This window comes from Schistocerca piceifrons, chromosome 9 (genome assembly GCF_021461385.2).
Source record: "Schistocerca piceifrons isolate TAMUIC-IGC-003096 chromosome 9, iqSchPice1.1, whole genome shotgun sequence".
Classification (NCBI taxonomy): Eukaryota; Metazoa; Arthropoda; class Insecta; order Orthoptera; family Acrididae; genus Schistocerca; species Schistocerca piceifrons.
This window is the reverse complement of record NC_060146.1, coordinates 225,801,607-225,819,120: the sequence shown is the minus strand read 5'-3', so window position 1 is coordinate 225,819,120 and position 17,514 is coordinate 225,801,607. Positions and strand designations below refer to the sequence as shown.

Below are 17,514 nucleotides of genomic sequence, written 5' to 3'. Positions count from 1 at the left end.
CTGAATACTGAATTCCGATCAAATCAGGCGAGGACGTAGAAAAGAATCTTGCAAATTTGTTGGTCTATATTCCCCGGCATGTTCACACAATGTAACAAAGTCACTCTTTAGAGAAAGAGCTCTTATATGTATATATAACATCTAATACTGAATGACATACTTCTATTAAATTAATAATACAGTCCCAGGACCTTTTAGAAAACGAGAAGATGAATAAATAAAATGTGGAAAAGGCAGGATGTAAGCAACAAACTTTGGTATCATAATTCTCTTCCTCTATTCACAATACTATTTTAAACTTCTGCATAGACAGTATGCGTATTTTACATTATGTGATCCGTTGAAGACACTAATCGTCGATATATTATTAACTGTTCAAATGGCTCTGAGCACTATGTATATTATTAACTGTCATTTGATTATGACAAATCCTAACAAGAACAAATCGTTTTTCATACACTACTGGCCATTAAAATTGCTACACCAAGAAGAAATGCAGATGATAAACGGGTATTCATTGAACAAATATATTATACTAGAACTGGCATGTGATTACATTTTCACGCAGTTTGGGTACATAGATCCTAGGAAATCAGTACCCATAATAACCACCTCTGGCTGTAATAACGGCCTTGATACGCCTGGGCATTGAGTCAAACAGAGCTTGGATGGCGTCTACAGGTACAGCTGCCCATTCAGCTTCAACACGATACCATAGTTCGTCAAGAGTAGTGACTGGCGTATTGTGACGAGCCAGTTGCTCGGCCACCATTGACCAGACGTTTTCAATTGGTGGGAGATCTGGAGAATGAGCTGGCCAGGGCAGCAGTCGAACATTTTCTGTATCCAGAAAGGCCCTTACAGGACCTGCAACATGCGTTCGTGCATTATCCCCACCGATTCCATATTCTGCTAACCGTCATTGGATCTCGACCAACGCGAGCAGCAATGTCGCGATACGATAAACCGCAATCGCGATTGGCTACAATCCGACCTTTATCAAAGTCGGAAACGTGATGGTACGCATTTCTGTTCCTTACACGAGGCATCACAACAACGTTTCACCAGACAACGCCGGTCAACTCCTGCTTGTGTATGAGAAATCGGTTGGAAACTTTCCTCGCGTCAGCACGTTGTAGGTGTCACCACCGGCGCCCACCTTGTGTGAATGCTCTGAAAAGCTAATCATTTGAATGTCACAGCATTTTCTTCCTGTCGGTTAAATTTCGCGTCTGTAGCACGTCATCTTCGTGGTGTAGCAATTTTAATGGTCAGTAGTGTACATCTACAATGCACCATTATCTTGAAACGACATACTTTCAAAAGAGACTGGTTATAATACGAAACCAACGAAATATGGAAGTTCTGTAACCACCAGACATGACTTCTGCAACATTTCAATACACCATATCACACCAATAACGACAAATTATCGGGAGATCGTCAGTGTCCTGGTGTTATGAATAAGTATATATTCACAGAACGCAAGTAATAATATGAAGTCCACGAAATATGGGCTAGAACTGTATACGAAGAAATCCAGTACAGCTTCTGCCAGATTCTGCTTGTGACGTAGTCGTGACGTAGGACGGCTAGGCCTTCAGGAGGCCCAAAAGAGCTGTACTCTGAAGTAGCTGAGCCACATGGAGCTCACTGGCATTCCAAGGTGCAGTCTCAAGTCTGTCCACAAGCTGTTCAGAAAACATCTTTTGATATGACAGTTCTCGAAACATTCACTCTCATTATGTATATTCGTGAGGGAAATTTTCGAAAGGCGTCCTGATAATTTAAATCCTGTGATCTATTATTGAGTCTTTTAATATACACCGGGTGCTTATAATTAAACTTTCCCTATTTATCACGTTTTAACACAGAAACTAATCACCGTACGAGTACCAAACTTGGTAACATTAATGTCAAGGACACGGGGAAGAGAATTAATGCAGAATCAATTCAACTGAAACAGTTTTAACGTGCTGCCACGGTACATCATACCGGTACCATTACTGCTGCAAAATGGGCTCAGCACGGCACCCGTCAGTGTCCAGAACAGTCTGAAAGCGCAGGACTGCATTCTGCACTGCAGGACGAAGCATTTCCGTAGGTATGCTGGCTACCTCTCTCGGTATGCTGCGCTTCAGCACATGTGTGAATGTTCGCCTGGTAAACCCTGTCCTTCAGGTAGCCCCACAACCACAAATCACACGGAGTGAGATCAGGTGATCCTGCCGGCCGAGCAGTTGGAAACGATCGGCTGATAATTTGATCGTTTCCAATTGTGTTCCGAAGAAGCAGGTGAACTTCAGCGATTTGCTGTGGGGCCCCATCTTGCACGAAAACTGTTGAGTTCATTGCGTCTCTCTGCTGTAGGTCAGGTATGACATGCCGGCGAAGCGCACAGTATCGCTGGCTAGTCATACTGCACGTCTCTGGTCTCGAGCGCCAACCTGTTCAATTAAGAATGGGCCAGTGACGAATGTAGCCGTGAATCCACACCGTTAGGGTAACACGTTGACCGTACAGAGGAACTTCATATACCGCGACTGGAGGTGAAGATCTCCGCACTCGGCAATTCTGTGTATTCACTTCTCCTGTGAGAGGAAAATGAGCTGTATCTGTCCATAGGATGGTCCAGGGCGAGCTCTTGTCAACTTGAATGCTTGTGAGAAACTGGAGAGTGAAGTGAACACTTTGTTGTGCGTCCTGTGGTGCAAGCTGCCGTTCAGTAGGAATCGTGCACAGATACCATTTGAGAATGGTTCGAAACAACTTCCGTGCAGTGGACCACGGGATCTTCAACTGTCGTCACACAGCACGGGTACTGCCTGACGATCGGGAATTGCCCGCAGCGTTGTCTGCCATAGCAACAGCGATTTCATGAATCACCTGTGGTGCAACCAGTTGTGGGCCTCTTCCTGGAGCGAAGCACAGTTCTCCACTTGACTCGAGCTTCTTCATCGTGCTCCGCACAGCAGGTGGAGAAAGAGGACCCTTCTGTAGTGATCCTTTCAGCCGCCGATGTTTTCTAAGTGCAGCTGCAGCATTACTGTTGCTTCGATAATAGAGCTTCACCAATAAAGCCCTGCTCTTTTTGTCTAAGCTCTTGTTGACACGTCAACAAGTGCACTGCGACTGGTCAGGTGTGTGAGACTGCGAATCACAGCAACTGGTGGCCATAGTTGGAACTGGAAGGTGGAGCTGTGAAGCAAGGAAATCCTGCACCCCATAGTCTGGAGATTAATGCTACCAAGTTTGATATTCGTACGGTAATTCGTTTCCGTGTTATAGCGTGTTAAATAGGGAAAGTTTAATTATAACCACCCGGTTGGCAGCACCTCCTTGTCTTTAACTACAAGCTGCGCCAGCAGTAGAACCTTCATCGCAGGAGGGAAGAGCCAATGGCTTGTCCCCCTCAGTAGGACCTCGTGAAGGACAGGAGATGCAGGAGACGTCGATTCCCACGTTATCCCACACACTCATTCTGAGGTACGGAACTACGAGAGCGGCGTTTGACGATGGCGGTGTGCTGAATTCGTTGGTGCCGTTACGGTTGCAGGACCTGGAGGAGTTCGTGAGCGGGTCGCCTTCTGGCTTCGTGCTGGTGAGCATGGGCTCCGGCGTCAGGGCTGCCAACATGCCGGCGGAGCTGCACCGGCTGCTGATGACCGCCTTCGGCAGCCTGCCGTACCGCGTGCTGTGGAAGCACGAGGCCGGCCCGGGCAGCGAGGGGGTGCCGCAGCTGGAGCTGGAGCTGGAGGGACCGCTGCGACCCCCACTGAACGGGACGGCCGGCTCTGGGCTGGAGCTGGAGCCGGGCCTGAGGGTGCCGGGGAACGTCATGCTGAGGCGCTGGCTGCCGCAGCAGGACCTGCTAGGTAAGGCGGCGCTTCTCTCACCTAGCTGACCAGCTGTTACCAAAGTGGGCGAGCACACAGCAAGTGTCAGCCCGAGGCAGGAGATCCTAGCCAAGTAGCAACCCAGTTGAAAACTGAAAGCGAAAGCAGGAAAGTTTCAGTCGATCTTCTGACAATGATTTAAATCTGACTAGGCAATATTCTTTAACCTAATTCTTTTTCTTGTACCTTTGTCCCACATCGGTGCAGGGCCTGGTCGATTATTAACGGATTTGGCACAGTTGCCAGACGGCCCTCCTGTCGCTACTCTGTAACGCCCTCCCCACTCGAGGACGGAATACGTGTCTCTCCCCCCCCCCCCCCCCCAACTGACTGTGTTATCCGTGTGAAAATGAGCACAAGTTTCCTAAGTGTTTGCAAATCGTGTAACTGAGATGGGACGTGGGTAACAGCCCGATATTCACCTAATGGGACATGGGAAACCACCTAAACCCCACACACAGGCTGGCTGCCACACTGATACTCAAAATTAAACTGCCACACAGACAAGATCTGGGGCCCGTGCACGTACCCATGCCAGAAGTGGCGCCTTTCCAAACAGGACTATCCAGGTGAGGTAGGCAGTACATTTTAATAATTATCTTGCCATAGTATTGGGATGCAGACACCACTAACAACAAGGACGGTCGCCCTGACCCGGGATGGTGTGTGCAGCCCGATGTATTGCGTAGCTACAGTAACGAAGCAGTCACGGAATTAGAAGAGCTCAGATAAAAAATACATTCTTCACTCAGTAGTACGGTCACACAGCGGTCGACGGCGGTGACTTGACGGAACGCGTCGACTCTCGGGCAGCAATCGCTGCCGCGGCAAAGGACCGGGTGGCGGCGTGCGCGGCTGTGGCAGTGCGGGCAGACTGAGTGCTGCTCGGTGAAGTGGCAGCGGCCGGTGGCAGCCTCACATGTGTGAGCCTGTCAGCAGGTGCGTGTATGTTCGTGTGCGAGCGCGCACGCTGGGCAGCTGGACAGATCCGAGGCACGATGGCGGACAGCCCCGAACCCGATATCCCTCGGTGGTGCCCACAGACTGGAAGGAGCCTCCGTGTAAACTGCCCACTCTTTGCGACTCCAGCTGGAGCCCCAGCATCAGCAGGTCTAACAGTGGCTCACTGGTCAGAAGCTGGCGGGTGAGGCAGCCGGACGCGAGCGGCGCAGACGGGGCCCCGCACTGGAGTGCAGCACGTCTCGGTGTCGGCGGCAGCGGAAGGCGGGGGACTGCCACGGCCCGGGCGACGCCTCTTTGTGACTGGCCGAGCCGCTTTTGTTGTGGCAGGGCCCCACCTGCTGTCTCGTAGGCGAGCCCGGTGGCGCGGCGTCAGCTCACAGCGGGAGGCAGCTCAACTCACTGCTGCCGCTGTACGAGTGTGAGGACGACGTAGATAACTAGACACAGATAAAGATCGAGTGCAAATGGGCTACGAGAAGCTGTATGTTCCTCCTGCAGTACTACAGAAGACAGGGAAGTGGCCACTGCGCACGATTACCAACAGCGGTGCTCACGACGGTGTACGGTCGCGAGACGGCCACGCTGTGCTGTCGAGAGGGGAGAGCGTCGCGTTCGGCGTAAGGCTCTGGCGCGTCCTACTGCATCTGCAGCAGCAGCCTGTGAAGCAGCTGCCACTGCAGTGGCGCAGCGGGCTGTCACAAGGCGATTACTTCGAGAACAGCTCCCTCCGAGCCAGGCGCCCTGCAGCGTGCATTGCTTTGACCACAAAGCGCCGGCAGTGCTGTGAAGCGAGAGCTCATTGGAGGACAGGGGGGACGTCTGATGAAAGCTGGTTCTGCCTCTGGTGCCAGTGGTGACCGTTTGTTGCTTGGAGGAGGCTAGTTGAGAGCCTGCGTGCTAGACAAGCTAGACCTGTACCTCGAGTTGTGGTCCGGGGTGCGAGTTCGTATGACAGCTGGGGCATTCCCGTCGCTATCCCACGCATCCTGAGTGGAAATTTCTACGTCAGTCTGGTGATTCGACCTGTTGTGCTGCCTTTCACGAGCAGCATGACAGCGGGTGTCTGTCAACAGGATAACGTGCGGCCACGTACCGCTGTTGTAGCCCCACACGCTCTGCAGAGTGCCGACGTGTTGCCTCGGCCGCAGCTCTCTCTCCGATCGTCCACACGTGGGACATCACCGGACGACAACTCCAGCGCCGTCCACAAACAGTATTACCGTCCCTGTATTGAACTATGAGGTGCAACAGGCACGCAACTCCATCCCGCAAGCTGACACGAGGAACCTGTTCGACACAATACATGCACGTTTGCATGCGTGCATTCAACATTCTGGCGGCTACACTGATTATTAATGTACCAGCACTTCACAGTTTACGTTTAATGTACAAGCATTTCACATTTACAGTGGCTTATCCCGCACTTACGTTAACCTATGATCATATAGTTTTGATCACTTAAACGTGTTACCCACTCAAAAGTATTCCAAAAAACTTGATGCCCTACAGTAATTTTTTTTTGTGTTGCGATTTATTTTATATGATTGTATTTTTAAAAAATCACAACGCATTTACTTGAAGTGTCTTACTTTGAGATTTTGTTGAAATGTTACTGCACAGTTGCAACTTATGCCTCGTCACAGATTTCAAATGGCTCTGAGCACTATGGGACTTAACTGCTGAGGTCGTCAGTCCCCTAGAACTTAGAACTACTTAAACCTAACTAACCTAAGGACGTCACACACATCCGTGCCAGAGGCAGGATTCGAACCTGCGACCGTAGCGGTCGCGCTGCTCCAGACTGTAGCGCCTAGAACCGCTCGTCCACAACGGCCGGCCACAGATTTCAGCCTAGGTCTTCAATTGTGATATCAAAGTGAATACCGTCTTCAAGAGATTGATGTGTCACATCAGATTTGTTGTGCCATACATGTCAATAGATAACAGCGGTTACTTTAAATCGTATCTACGAGAACACGCTCGGGCTCTGGCAGTGCACAGTGCACCCAGCCGCTCAGCTGATGCAGACGTGAGACCTGCTTCGCAGTAGTCGGACAGTGTCTCGTTTGGCTGCCCAGCGAACAGCCGGTGTTCTTGCGACTGAAGTCAGTATATGGTGCCAGTGCACCGGGTGGGACATGCTGAACAACTGAACTCGATGTGTACAAGTAGGCGGATTACAAGCGTGCGCTGGAACAGACCCGTGACCCACGGTTTCAAAGGTGATGCACACGTGAGACCTCCTTTGCAGTAGTCGGAAAGTCCGCACACACTTCGCTGCAGACCGAAAATTTGTTCTGCATGTTTTCTTTGCTTCCATCTTCGGCGTTATTATGACACGAATTTCCGGTCCTCTTTCTCAGCTATTTTCTAACCATTTTCTCTTTTTCGTTGTTTACCGTAGTTACAGCTAATGCAATTGCGGCACGCGCTTTGTTTTTGGTGTTCGACATTTTAGCTTTGTGAAATAGTGTTGCCAACTGAAAATATTGACAATGATGTTGGTGGTTTGTGGGTTGATAGAGTATACTGAAGGTTTGACAAATAAGTGCAGTTGATAAATACCGAACGTGCGCAGACCCCTTAGCACTTCAAATGCAAAAATATAACAACTAATTCGTAAGTTATGTAGAAAACTAATTATATTCAGTGACAACCACCCAGCAGTAACAACTGTTATCATACAGTGACAACTGACAGGCACTGACAACTATTATCAGACAGTGACAACTGACAGGCACTGGCAACTGTTATCAGACAGTGACAACTGTCAGGCACTGACAACTGTCAAGCACTGACAACTATTATCAGACAGTGACAACTGACAAGCGGTGGAAACTGTTATCAGACAGTGACAACTGACAAGCGGTGGAAACTGTTATCAGACAGTGACAACTGGCAAGCGGTGGAAACTGTTATCAGACAGTGACAACTGGCAAGCGGTGGAAACTGTTATCAGACAGTGACAACTGACAAGCGGTGGAAACTGTTATCAGACAGTGACAACTGACAAGCGGTGGAAACTGTTATCAGACAGTGACAACTGGCAAGCGGTGGAAACTGTTATCAGACAGTGACAACTGGCAAGCAGTGGAAACTGTTATCAGACAGTGACAACTGGCAAGCAGTGGAAACTGTTATCAGACAGTGACAACTGACAAGCGGTGGAAACTGTTATCAGACAGTGACAACTGGCAAGCGGTGGAAACTGTTATCAGACAGTGACAACTGACAAGCGGTGGAAACTGTTATCAGACAATGACAACTGGCAAGCGGTGGAAACTGTTATCAGACAGTGACAACTGGCAAGCGGTGGAAACTGTTATCAGACAGTGACAACTGGCAAGCAGTGGAAACTGTTATCAGACAGTGACAACTGACAAGCGGTGGAAACTGTTATCAGACAGTGACAACTGGCAAGCGGTGGAAACTGTTATCAGACAGTGACAACTGACAAGTGGTGGAAACTGTTATCAGACAGTGACAACTGACAAGCGGTGGAAACTGTTATCAGACAGTGACAACTGACAAGCGGTGGAAACTGTTATCAGACAGTGACAACTGGCAAGCGGTGGAAACTGTTATCAGACAGTGACAACTGGCAAGCAGTGGAAACTGTTATCAGACAGTGACAACTGGCAAGCAGTGGAAACTGTTATCAGACAGTGACAACTGGCAAGCAGTGGAAACTGTTATCAGACAGTGACAACTGGCAAGCGGTGGAAACTGTTATCAGACAGTGACAACTGGCAAGCAGTGGAAACTGTTATCAGACAGTGACAACTGGCAAGCAGTGGAAACTGTTATCAGACAGTGACAACTGGCAAGCAGTGGAAACTACTATCAGACAGTGACAACTGGCAGACAGCGATAACTACTATCAGACAGTGGCAACTGACAGGCACTGACAACTATTATCAGAGAGTGACAACTGGCAGGCACTGACAACTATTATCAGACAGTGACAACTGCTATGTACTGACTACTATTATCAGACAGTGTCAACTGCCAGGCACTGACAATTATTATCAGAAAGTGACAACTGACAGGCACTGAGAACTATTATCAGACAGTGACAACTGACAGGCACTGACAACTGTTATCAGTGATTCACAGAAATACATCACACTAGCAACATAGAATACATCACAAAGAATAATCACAACGTTAGAATCACTTAACTTTAAGCTTTCCCACTCCAATTAGTATTCATCCCAATTTCACACGACACTGCCCTACTTAGTAACTTTTCTTTCCTACTACGAACTTTGGAGGATATATGCACTTCTTCCTGTGCAATGCAAGCCAAGTGGCGTTGCTGGATAGACGGCTGACTCACCTTGCTTCTTTCTCAGAGTATTAGAGTTTGAGTCCAGCGTCACACGGAAACATAACACGCAAAGTAATATTAAGAACATATTCGTCACACACGCGAGTCCTGAACTGATACCATGGATGAGTACTTTGAGACTCACACAGTACTCACCACGTGGAAGTACTCGTCTCTAATTTCAAGTCCTGCACACGCCATTTCTTAAATATTTCCAACATATAGTACACACGCCAGTAATTCAGCTTAACTTAAGCAATCGGAAGTATTTCAACTTATTGCTACACGTGGTTTCATTGTGACCGTTGGTCACTTCCGAAGATTACTACGATCCCCTTAATATTACCTGCCTGTCATTTAATTCTCCCCACAAAAGTTCCTGAAATAGAGAAATTATTATTCCAAACTACTCTTAAGTATTCCACATGCATAACATTCTCACCACTCTTTTGTCTTTACGGAGCACACCTAAAACAGGTCTTACCAACACAAGATCCAGCGCCAAAGTGTTGAAACATGGCCGTTCTTCAGATCACCTCGCACCTCCGGCGAGGTGGGGGAAGACCATGCTACCCATTGGTCAGCCACATTTCAGGCGCTCAAAGCTCAGGTAAATTTCATTTCTTTGGTTCCACCAAAGGTGACCAAAGGACCGTCTCAAAGATGATCATATATTGCACATTCACTATTTGCGGTTAGCAGACGACCATACATTCATTCATTTCGCAGATCTCACCAAATTGGATATAGGGATTTATTTTGTGCGAGTGCACATGTGATCAATTAAATAAATTGCCATTCTTTCCTACATTGGTATCCGGCTTCGGTGTATTAAGTGAGATTGAGTTATTATTACAAAAAATATGTTGTTCTGACAAGAATAACGAAGAATGTTGTACCCATTTTCAATGTCGGGCGGTACTGTACCCTTTCAATGTAATGTCTCATGCGTCTAGTTCCAGCTACCATTCCACGTTCAGAGTCTATTGAGACCTGTTGTGCGGCCATAATCGTGTCGGACTTTCTCCCACGAGCCACCCGAGTACAAATGCCGGCTCCGCCAACGCACTGCCCTTTTATATCTCGTGTGTGCGATACTACCGCGTATCGCCAGCCCACGGCTTATCGCCTGAGTGTGTTACTGTGCTGTAGCGGAGGCCCGGCCAGTACGCTCGCTCTTTTGCCCGGTGCGCAGGGCACCCGCGGCTGCGCGCCTTCGTGGGCCACGGCGGGCTGCTGAGCGTGCTGGAGGCGGGCTTCCACGGCGCGCCGCTGCTGGCGCTGCCCGTCTTCTGCGACCACGACGCCAACGCGGCGGCCGCCCGGCGCGCCGGCTTCGCGCGCGTCCTCCAGCTCCAGGGGCTCACCGCCCCCGCACTCGCCGCCGCCGTCCGCGCCGTCGCCACCGACCCCAGGTGGGTGCCGAGTTGTTTCGTCCTGTCAAACGTGCCCAGCTGTACGGAGTCTGAGACACAGTGTACGTCTCCCTGTAACTGGCCACGATCTGTAGCCGTCACCACATTGTTCCTCTCACCACCGAAGGTACTTCGAAATAAAGTGAGCACGTACGGTCTAAATAAGTCTTTTACTGTAGTTACAAAAGATGGTTTGCTGGCTGTTAGTGCAGAAATGAGGGCTAACAACAAAAAAGAACGCGCACTGCCAGGATGGTGTCTGTACCAATGAGTTGCCTCATTTTTCGGCCCAGACCTTTAGGAGTGTAGCCGAGGCTGAATAACGATTTCAATGTGGCCTCCCTAAGGAGATACTCATTTCTAGTCACATTTACAGTACACGAGAGTTGTAGTGTGGTTCGCTACACATCACAAAATCCGTGTCAGAGCAGTCAGCCTGTGGTCAGAAGTACTGAGCGAGGTGGCACACTGGTAAGACAGATACTGGAATTACATTCAAGAGGACGCTGGTTCAAATCCCAGACGTACAGTCTCCATTATTTCCCTAAATCACTTAAGGTACATGTTGGCGTCGTTCCTTTACGAGGAGGTGGACAATTTGCTACCCTTTCCTGTCCAGGTTCGACCTTATGAGCTTGCCACTGACACGACATTAAAAGCCCTTATCTCCCTTCTGTAAAGGTCAGAAGCCAGGAAAGAATAAGAGATTTCAGCCAGATGAGGTAACGCACAAATCGAGGAAAATAGAGTGCAGCAGACTCTTAGGGACGGCATTAAGGCTACGTCGGTAGAAAGGAAAGAGTCCTGCTACAGGTGTACGCCAATTGGTACAGAAAAAGCTAGGCCTAGAACACCAAATCACAAGCAACGTGAAAGCTTGCGCCGAGCATCCGGCAGAGAAAACGTAGGGGCCCTGCGTACAGATTTTGTTGGCGAGAGTAACTACTTGCTGTAGGAGGAGCAGGAAAGAGCCTGGCTAACAACTTAGAATACAGCATTCAACGTGACCTGGAGAAAACAGGAGCAGCGACAGCACACACTCGCGTGGAGTTTGTCGACATTACCGGCCCTCGGTTAACACGGCTGTTAGCAGTGTCAACAAAGAGCTGGGCAAGCTGCTTTTGACTGAAACAAAGGTTCACATCTGTGCCGTGGCTGATGTTGCGACCTGGCGATGGGGATGCACTAATAATGGCCTGCACCTATGTAGGAGGGGGAAGGAAAGATTAGCTGAGCACCTTGCACAAATTGTAAGGGGGGCCGCAAGCGTACAAGACAAAATCCCTGTGACTACTGGAACCGACGGGGCACACTTTTTAGGTTATCTTCCAGTAAAATAAAATTACTGTGTTTCATCAAAAGATTAGAGAACTGGAAAAACAACATAGATGAGTTTATTGAATGCCCACAAGATGTTGAAAATTCTGGAGGGATAGATGCTCTGTGCCTCTCTGAACACCATGTAACCACAGCTATGGACAAGTTAAATATCAGGTGTTACAGACGTACATCATTTTCGTGTAGAGTTAACCTGGAAAACAAGAGGAGTTGCAACATATGTAAAAGTTGAAAGCAAAGTCAAAAATATTGGAACAAATAGTTTTTGTGTTGATCAGAACCTAGAAACACCTGTTTGTGAGCTTTTACTGCAAAATACTTCCCTGGTAATTATAAAAGTTTTCTGATCCCCTCTAGGAAACTTTCAGCTATTTATGAAAAATCTAGAGGAATTATTGAGCTGCCTATCAGACAAGAAGACACAGTAGTGTGTCGAGATTTCAGTGTTGATTTCTTAAACGATATGGACAGGAAAAATCAACTAGAGTTGTTGTTAGGGTGTTTAAATGTAATTTCAGTACACAGTTTTCCAACTCGAGTGCAACAAAATAGCAGGACACTGGTCGATGACATTTTTACAGACAGTGTTCAGGCTAAAACAATGTGTACCCAATTGCTGATGGACGATCTGATCATATTGCACAGTTCATCGAAGTAAACAGTATGCCACCTTACAACCCAGAGTCAGATCCAAAGATCATGAATACGACATTTTGTAGTGATGTGGAATGTGTCTGTTTAACATAAGATATCTTTACACGATATAATTAATTTTTTTACAGTTACTGCTTCATATCTAAAAATTCATCTACTGAGTAGAAGGAGTCGTCATTTAGAAATTCTTTTAATTAGATTGTAAAGTCTGGTTGGCTACCTGTCAGACTTTTAATGTTATTTGGAAAATGGCCAAAGACTTTTGCGGCAGCATAATTCATCCATTTCTGTGCCAAAGCTGTAAGCCAGAATAGTGAAAATCATCCTTTCCTCTTGTGTTGCAGCTATGCAGTTGGCCATTATTTTCTGAATTGGGATGGATTAGTAATAGCAAATTTCATAAGTGAATATATGTATTGTGAAGGAACTGTGAATATCGCTTGTTCCTTAAGTAAATGTCTACAAGGTGTTCTTGGGTAAGCTCCAGCTATTATTACACGCTTTTGTGCAATGGATATTTCTTATCTCAATGATGAATTATACCACAATATGATGCTATATGAAAGCAGTGAATGAAAATAGGCATGGCAGGATAATTTATTCATATGTTTATCACCAAAATTTGCAATAACTCAAGTGTTTCAGCATACCATCCATGTGTTTCTTCCAATTCAATTTCTGGTCAATCCACACACCCAGGAATTTTTTGAATATTGTGTCTCAGCAATGGACTTCTGTTCAAAGTTTATATTTGTCATTGGTGCTATGCCATTTACTAAACAGAATTGGCCTATTAATGAGAACAGGGTGTAATGTTTTAAGATGAAGCTAAAAGGGGTGGTATGGGATGAGATATATGTAGAAAGACATGCTAATGTCAAATTCAGTTTATTCCATGGTAAATTTGTGGGTATATTTGAAGGCTGCTTTCCTAAAAATTATCCAAAAGATCTGTTAGAAAGCTAGTAAGCCATGGATAACTGAGGACATTAAAATTTCCTCTAAGAGGAAAAGAGAAATTTATGTAAAGGCCAGAGTAAGTCAATATCTGATATTACTTGCATACTACAAAAAATACTACAGTGTTTTAAGGAAAGTTATTAAAATGTCCAGACGTATGCATGCCCTGACAGAAATAAATAGTGCAGATAAGACGATAAAAACTATAAGGATATTGTCAAACAGGAGACAGGAATGCCAATTAGTGTACAACATTCCATAACAATGAAACTAAATGACTGTGTTTTGACTGATAATTCACAAGTTGCAAATACTTTTAAAGTTTATTTTCTAATGTAGCAACAAATATAGGATTAAATGGCTCAGTTGAAGAAGTAAGAGAATATATTAAACGGGTAATTCCACAAAACTTTAAGCTTCTAGAAGTACCACCAACAACTCTCACTGGAGTTAATACTTATAAAAATTCTAAAAAACAAAAGCTCTTGTGCGTTGATGGTATTTCAAACAGATTTCTGAAAAGTTGTTCCAACTTAATAAGTAACATCCTTAGTGGTATAATTACATAATGGATTACTGACACAGGGACTTTCTCCAGATAGGTTAAAATATGCATTTATTAAATCATTTCATAAGAAAAGTGTCAAGACAGACATAATTATTGTCCAGTTTCCTTAGTGACATCTTTTTCCAAGATATTCGAAAAATTTTAATGATGGGGGGTTAAACAATCACTAAGAAAGTCCCATAGGATTCAATTTTGGGTCCACTCCTATTCCTTATATATGTCAATGACCTTCCACTTAACATTCAACAAGCAAAACAGGTACTTTCTGCAGACGATACCGGTATTATAATAAATCCCATTACAGAGAAATAAACGGAAGAGTTAGCAAAAGATATTTTCCAAAGAATTATTAAGTGGTTCTCTAAAAATGGTCTCGCCCTATATTTTGAAAAAAACTTACTACTTTCAGTTGTGTACAACAAATAATCATATTAAGAATTGATGTAATACTTGATCAGGAGTTAATAAGTAGGTTAGAATGTTCCAAATTTTTGTGTTACATATTGATAACAACTTGAACTGGAAGAAGTATAATACTGAGCTTCTCAAAAAATTAAATTCAACTACTTTTGCTCTTCGTGTAATTGCTAATCTTGGAAACGAACGTATCAACCTCCTGACATATTTTGTATATTTCCACTCAACAGTGTCGTAAGGAATGATTTTCTAAAGTAACTCATCACTTAGAAAGAAAGTATTGATTCCACAAAAGCGAGCAATAAGAATAATGTGGTATTCACACACGGACGTCATTTAGACACCTCTTCAAGGAGCTAGGCATTTTAACTGCGCCATCACAGAACACATTACTGCTAATGGAATTCGTCATTTCACAATTTTTACATACCTACAACATTAGAGGGAAAAACAACCTTTATTATCGATTGTTAAAGCTGTCAGTGGCTCAGAAAGGCGTCCAATATCCAACAATAGAAATTTTTGATCATTTACCCATAGCATAAAATGTCTGACAGCCAACGAAGCAAATTTTAAATCTAATTTAAAATCATTTCTCCTGGACAAATCGTTCTATGTCATTGAAGAATTTCTACTTAAAAAACTGGTAGCCAGTGAAAAAAAAATGAAAAAACTTATGTTTAAGCGTAGTTGCACGAGTAAAAAGAAAATGATAATGTATTCATTAATGTTAACACTAATCGTCTATAGATATCCTGTAAACTGACTCGTTCCACATAATTTCGATAAAATAATCGTTCAAGTGATCTAGAGAAAGTGTAACTAACTCCATCTTGGCTCTATAAGCGTCGCCCTAATGTTCCTCTGCAGAGTAGTCTTGGCCCCTAGCCAATTACAACTGTTTCAATATCTTTACTCCACAAAGAATAAACGTTTGCCAGAATGTTCACTCTGGAGTGGAATCTGCTCTGATTTGAAACTTCCTGACACATCAGAACTGTGTGCCTGACCGGGACTCAGAACGTGGGAGATGAGGCACTGTTGGAAGCGAGTCTTGCCCAGATGGCTCTGTCAGGGGAGCACTTCCCTGCAAGAGGGAAAGGTTCCCAGGTTCGAGTGCTGGTCAAGCACACAATAAAATTTTAATCTGCCAGTTAAGTTCCAGTATGAACCCTTTGTCAGGATGACCAGAGTCTGACTCCAGTTTTCATTTATACACGTTTCCTGTTCCACTGTCTTCTACTAACCTTGAAGGGATACCTACCTGGTGTCTGCATTCACTTAGACGCCATTTCAACAGACCCATGTTACTGCTATTTTCCATCTAGACTTCTCGGTGAATTTGGCAGTATTTCACTATTTGTGAGACACGACATTTTTTTTTACAGGTACCGGGAGGCTGCTTACCGTCAGTCAGTGCTCATCCGGGACCAGCCGACACCCCCGCTGGAGAAGGCCGTCTTCTGGACGGAGTACCTGCTGCGCCACAAGGCCGACACAAGGCACCTGCAGTCCGCCGCCAGGGACATGGCCTGGTGGCAGCTCTACTGCCTGGACCTCGCCCTGGTCGTGCTGGGCCTCCCTGTCCTCCTGTGGGTTGCTCTTTCTAGGCTCTGCCACTTGCTGCTTCACTCCAGGCGCGCACTGGCCAAGAAGCTCAAGGCTCACTAGCTTCATCTCAGCTGGTGTTTTGTCCAGTGACAGCTTTCCTATTTAGGCCTCACGCTGGGCCTCCCTGCGCTGCATTGGGTCGCTCTCTCCAAAGTCTGCTGCCTGTTGCTGCTCTCCAGCCACATTCTGGTCAGAAAGCTCAGGCAGTTGTCAGCTCTATTGCCTTGACCTCATCTTGTTGACAGTGGACCTCCTTGTGCTGCTTTGGATCAGCCTTTCCATGGTCTGATACGTGCTGTTATATTCCAGGCACATGCTGTCCCAAAATCTAAAGCTCTCTAGCTTCATCCCAGCTACAGCCCTTACCTGGTGGCAGTTGTCCCACCTGGTCCTCGCCCTACTGACACTGATCTTGTTGTTGTGGGTCGCTCTCTCTGTCTACCATCTGCTGCTACACTCCAGGCACACCCTGAGCAAACAGATCAAGGCTCACTATCTTTGAGATAACTAGCGTCCTCATTCGTCGGAATCTCTACAATTTTGACCTCATTCAGCTTCTACTGGGTGCCATTGTTCTACTGTGGGTCACTCTCTTCAAGGTCTGACACCCGATACTACACTCTAGATAAAGCCCAGCCAAAAATTCGAGGTTCACTATCTTCATTGTAGCCAGGAGTCTGGCCTACTGGAGAGCTCCATTACGTAGACCTCACCCTAGTCACACTGGCCCTCGCTGAGCTCTGTGGGCTGCAGTCTCAAAAGTCTGCTACCTGAAGCTACTCCCCACATACACCGTGTCCATAAAGTTCAGGGTTCTCTAGCTCTGTTTTTGCTAGGGTTCTTGCCAATTTACATAATGGCTCGACCTCATTCTACTCTCAGTGAGCCTCCCTGACCTACTGTGGGCCACTCTGTCCAAAGTCTAATGCCAGCTGGTACTTTCCAGGCGCACCCTGACCAAAAACCTCAAATCTCACTAACTTAATCACACCTAACTGTCCTTGACCCAAACATTTTTCTTTGAGCCATGAGTCTTTATGGGGACCACCATGAATTCCTCTCCTGTGCCAATCTATTCATCTCAAAGTAGCGCTTGCAACTGTCTTCCTCAATTATTTGCTAGATGTATTCCAATATCTGTCTTCTTCTACAGCTTTTACCCTCCACAGCTACCTCTACTAACATGGAAGTTCTTCCCTGATGTCTTAACAGATGCCCTTATACTTTTCAGTGTTTTCCAAATACTCCTACCCTCGCCGATTCTGCACAGAACCTTCTCATTCCTTACTGTACCAGTTTACCTGATTTTCAACATTAGTCTGTAGCACCACATCACAAATGCCTCGAATCTGTTCTGTTCCG

General features: G+C 46.1%; 1 protein-coding gene across 1 annotated transcript in view; it reads left to right on the top strand.

The window, feature by feature from the left end:
* Window positions 1–16,212, top strand: part of LOC124716886 (UDP-glucuronosyltransferase 2C1-like) — a 96,777-nt gene extending 80,565 nt beyond the window's left edge. Inside the window, exons 6-9 of the mRNA XM_047243439.1 lie at window positions 3,557–3,732; window positions 3,823–3,875; window positions 10,385–10,604; window positions 15,930–16,212. Of these exons, the coding sequence (XP_047099395.1) occupies window positions 3,557–3,732; window positions 3,823–3,875; window positions 10,385–10,604; window positions 15,930–16,212 (732 nt within the window). The remainder of the gene's footprint in view (window positions 1–3,556; window positions 3,733–3,822; window positions 3,876–10,384; window positions 10,605–15,929) is intronic.
* Window positions 16,213–17,514: the final 1,302 nt, after the last annotated feature.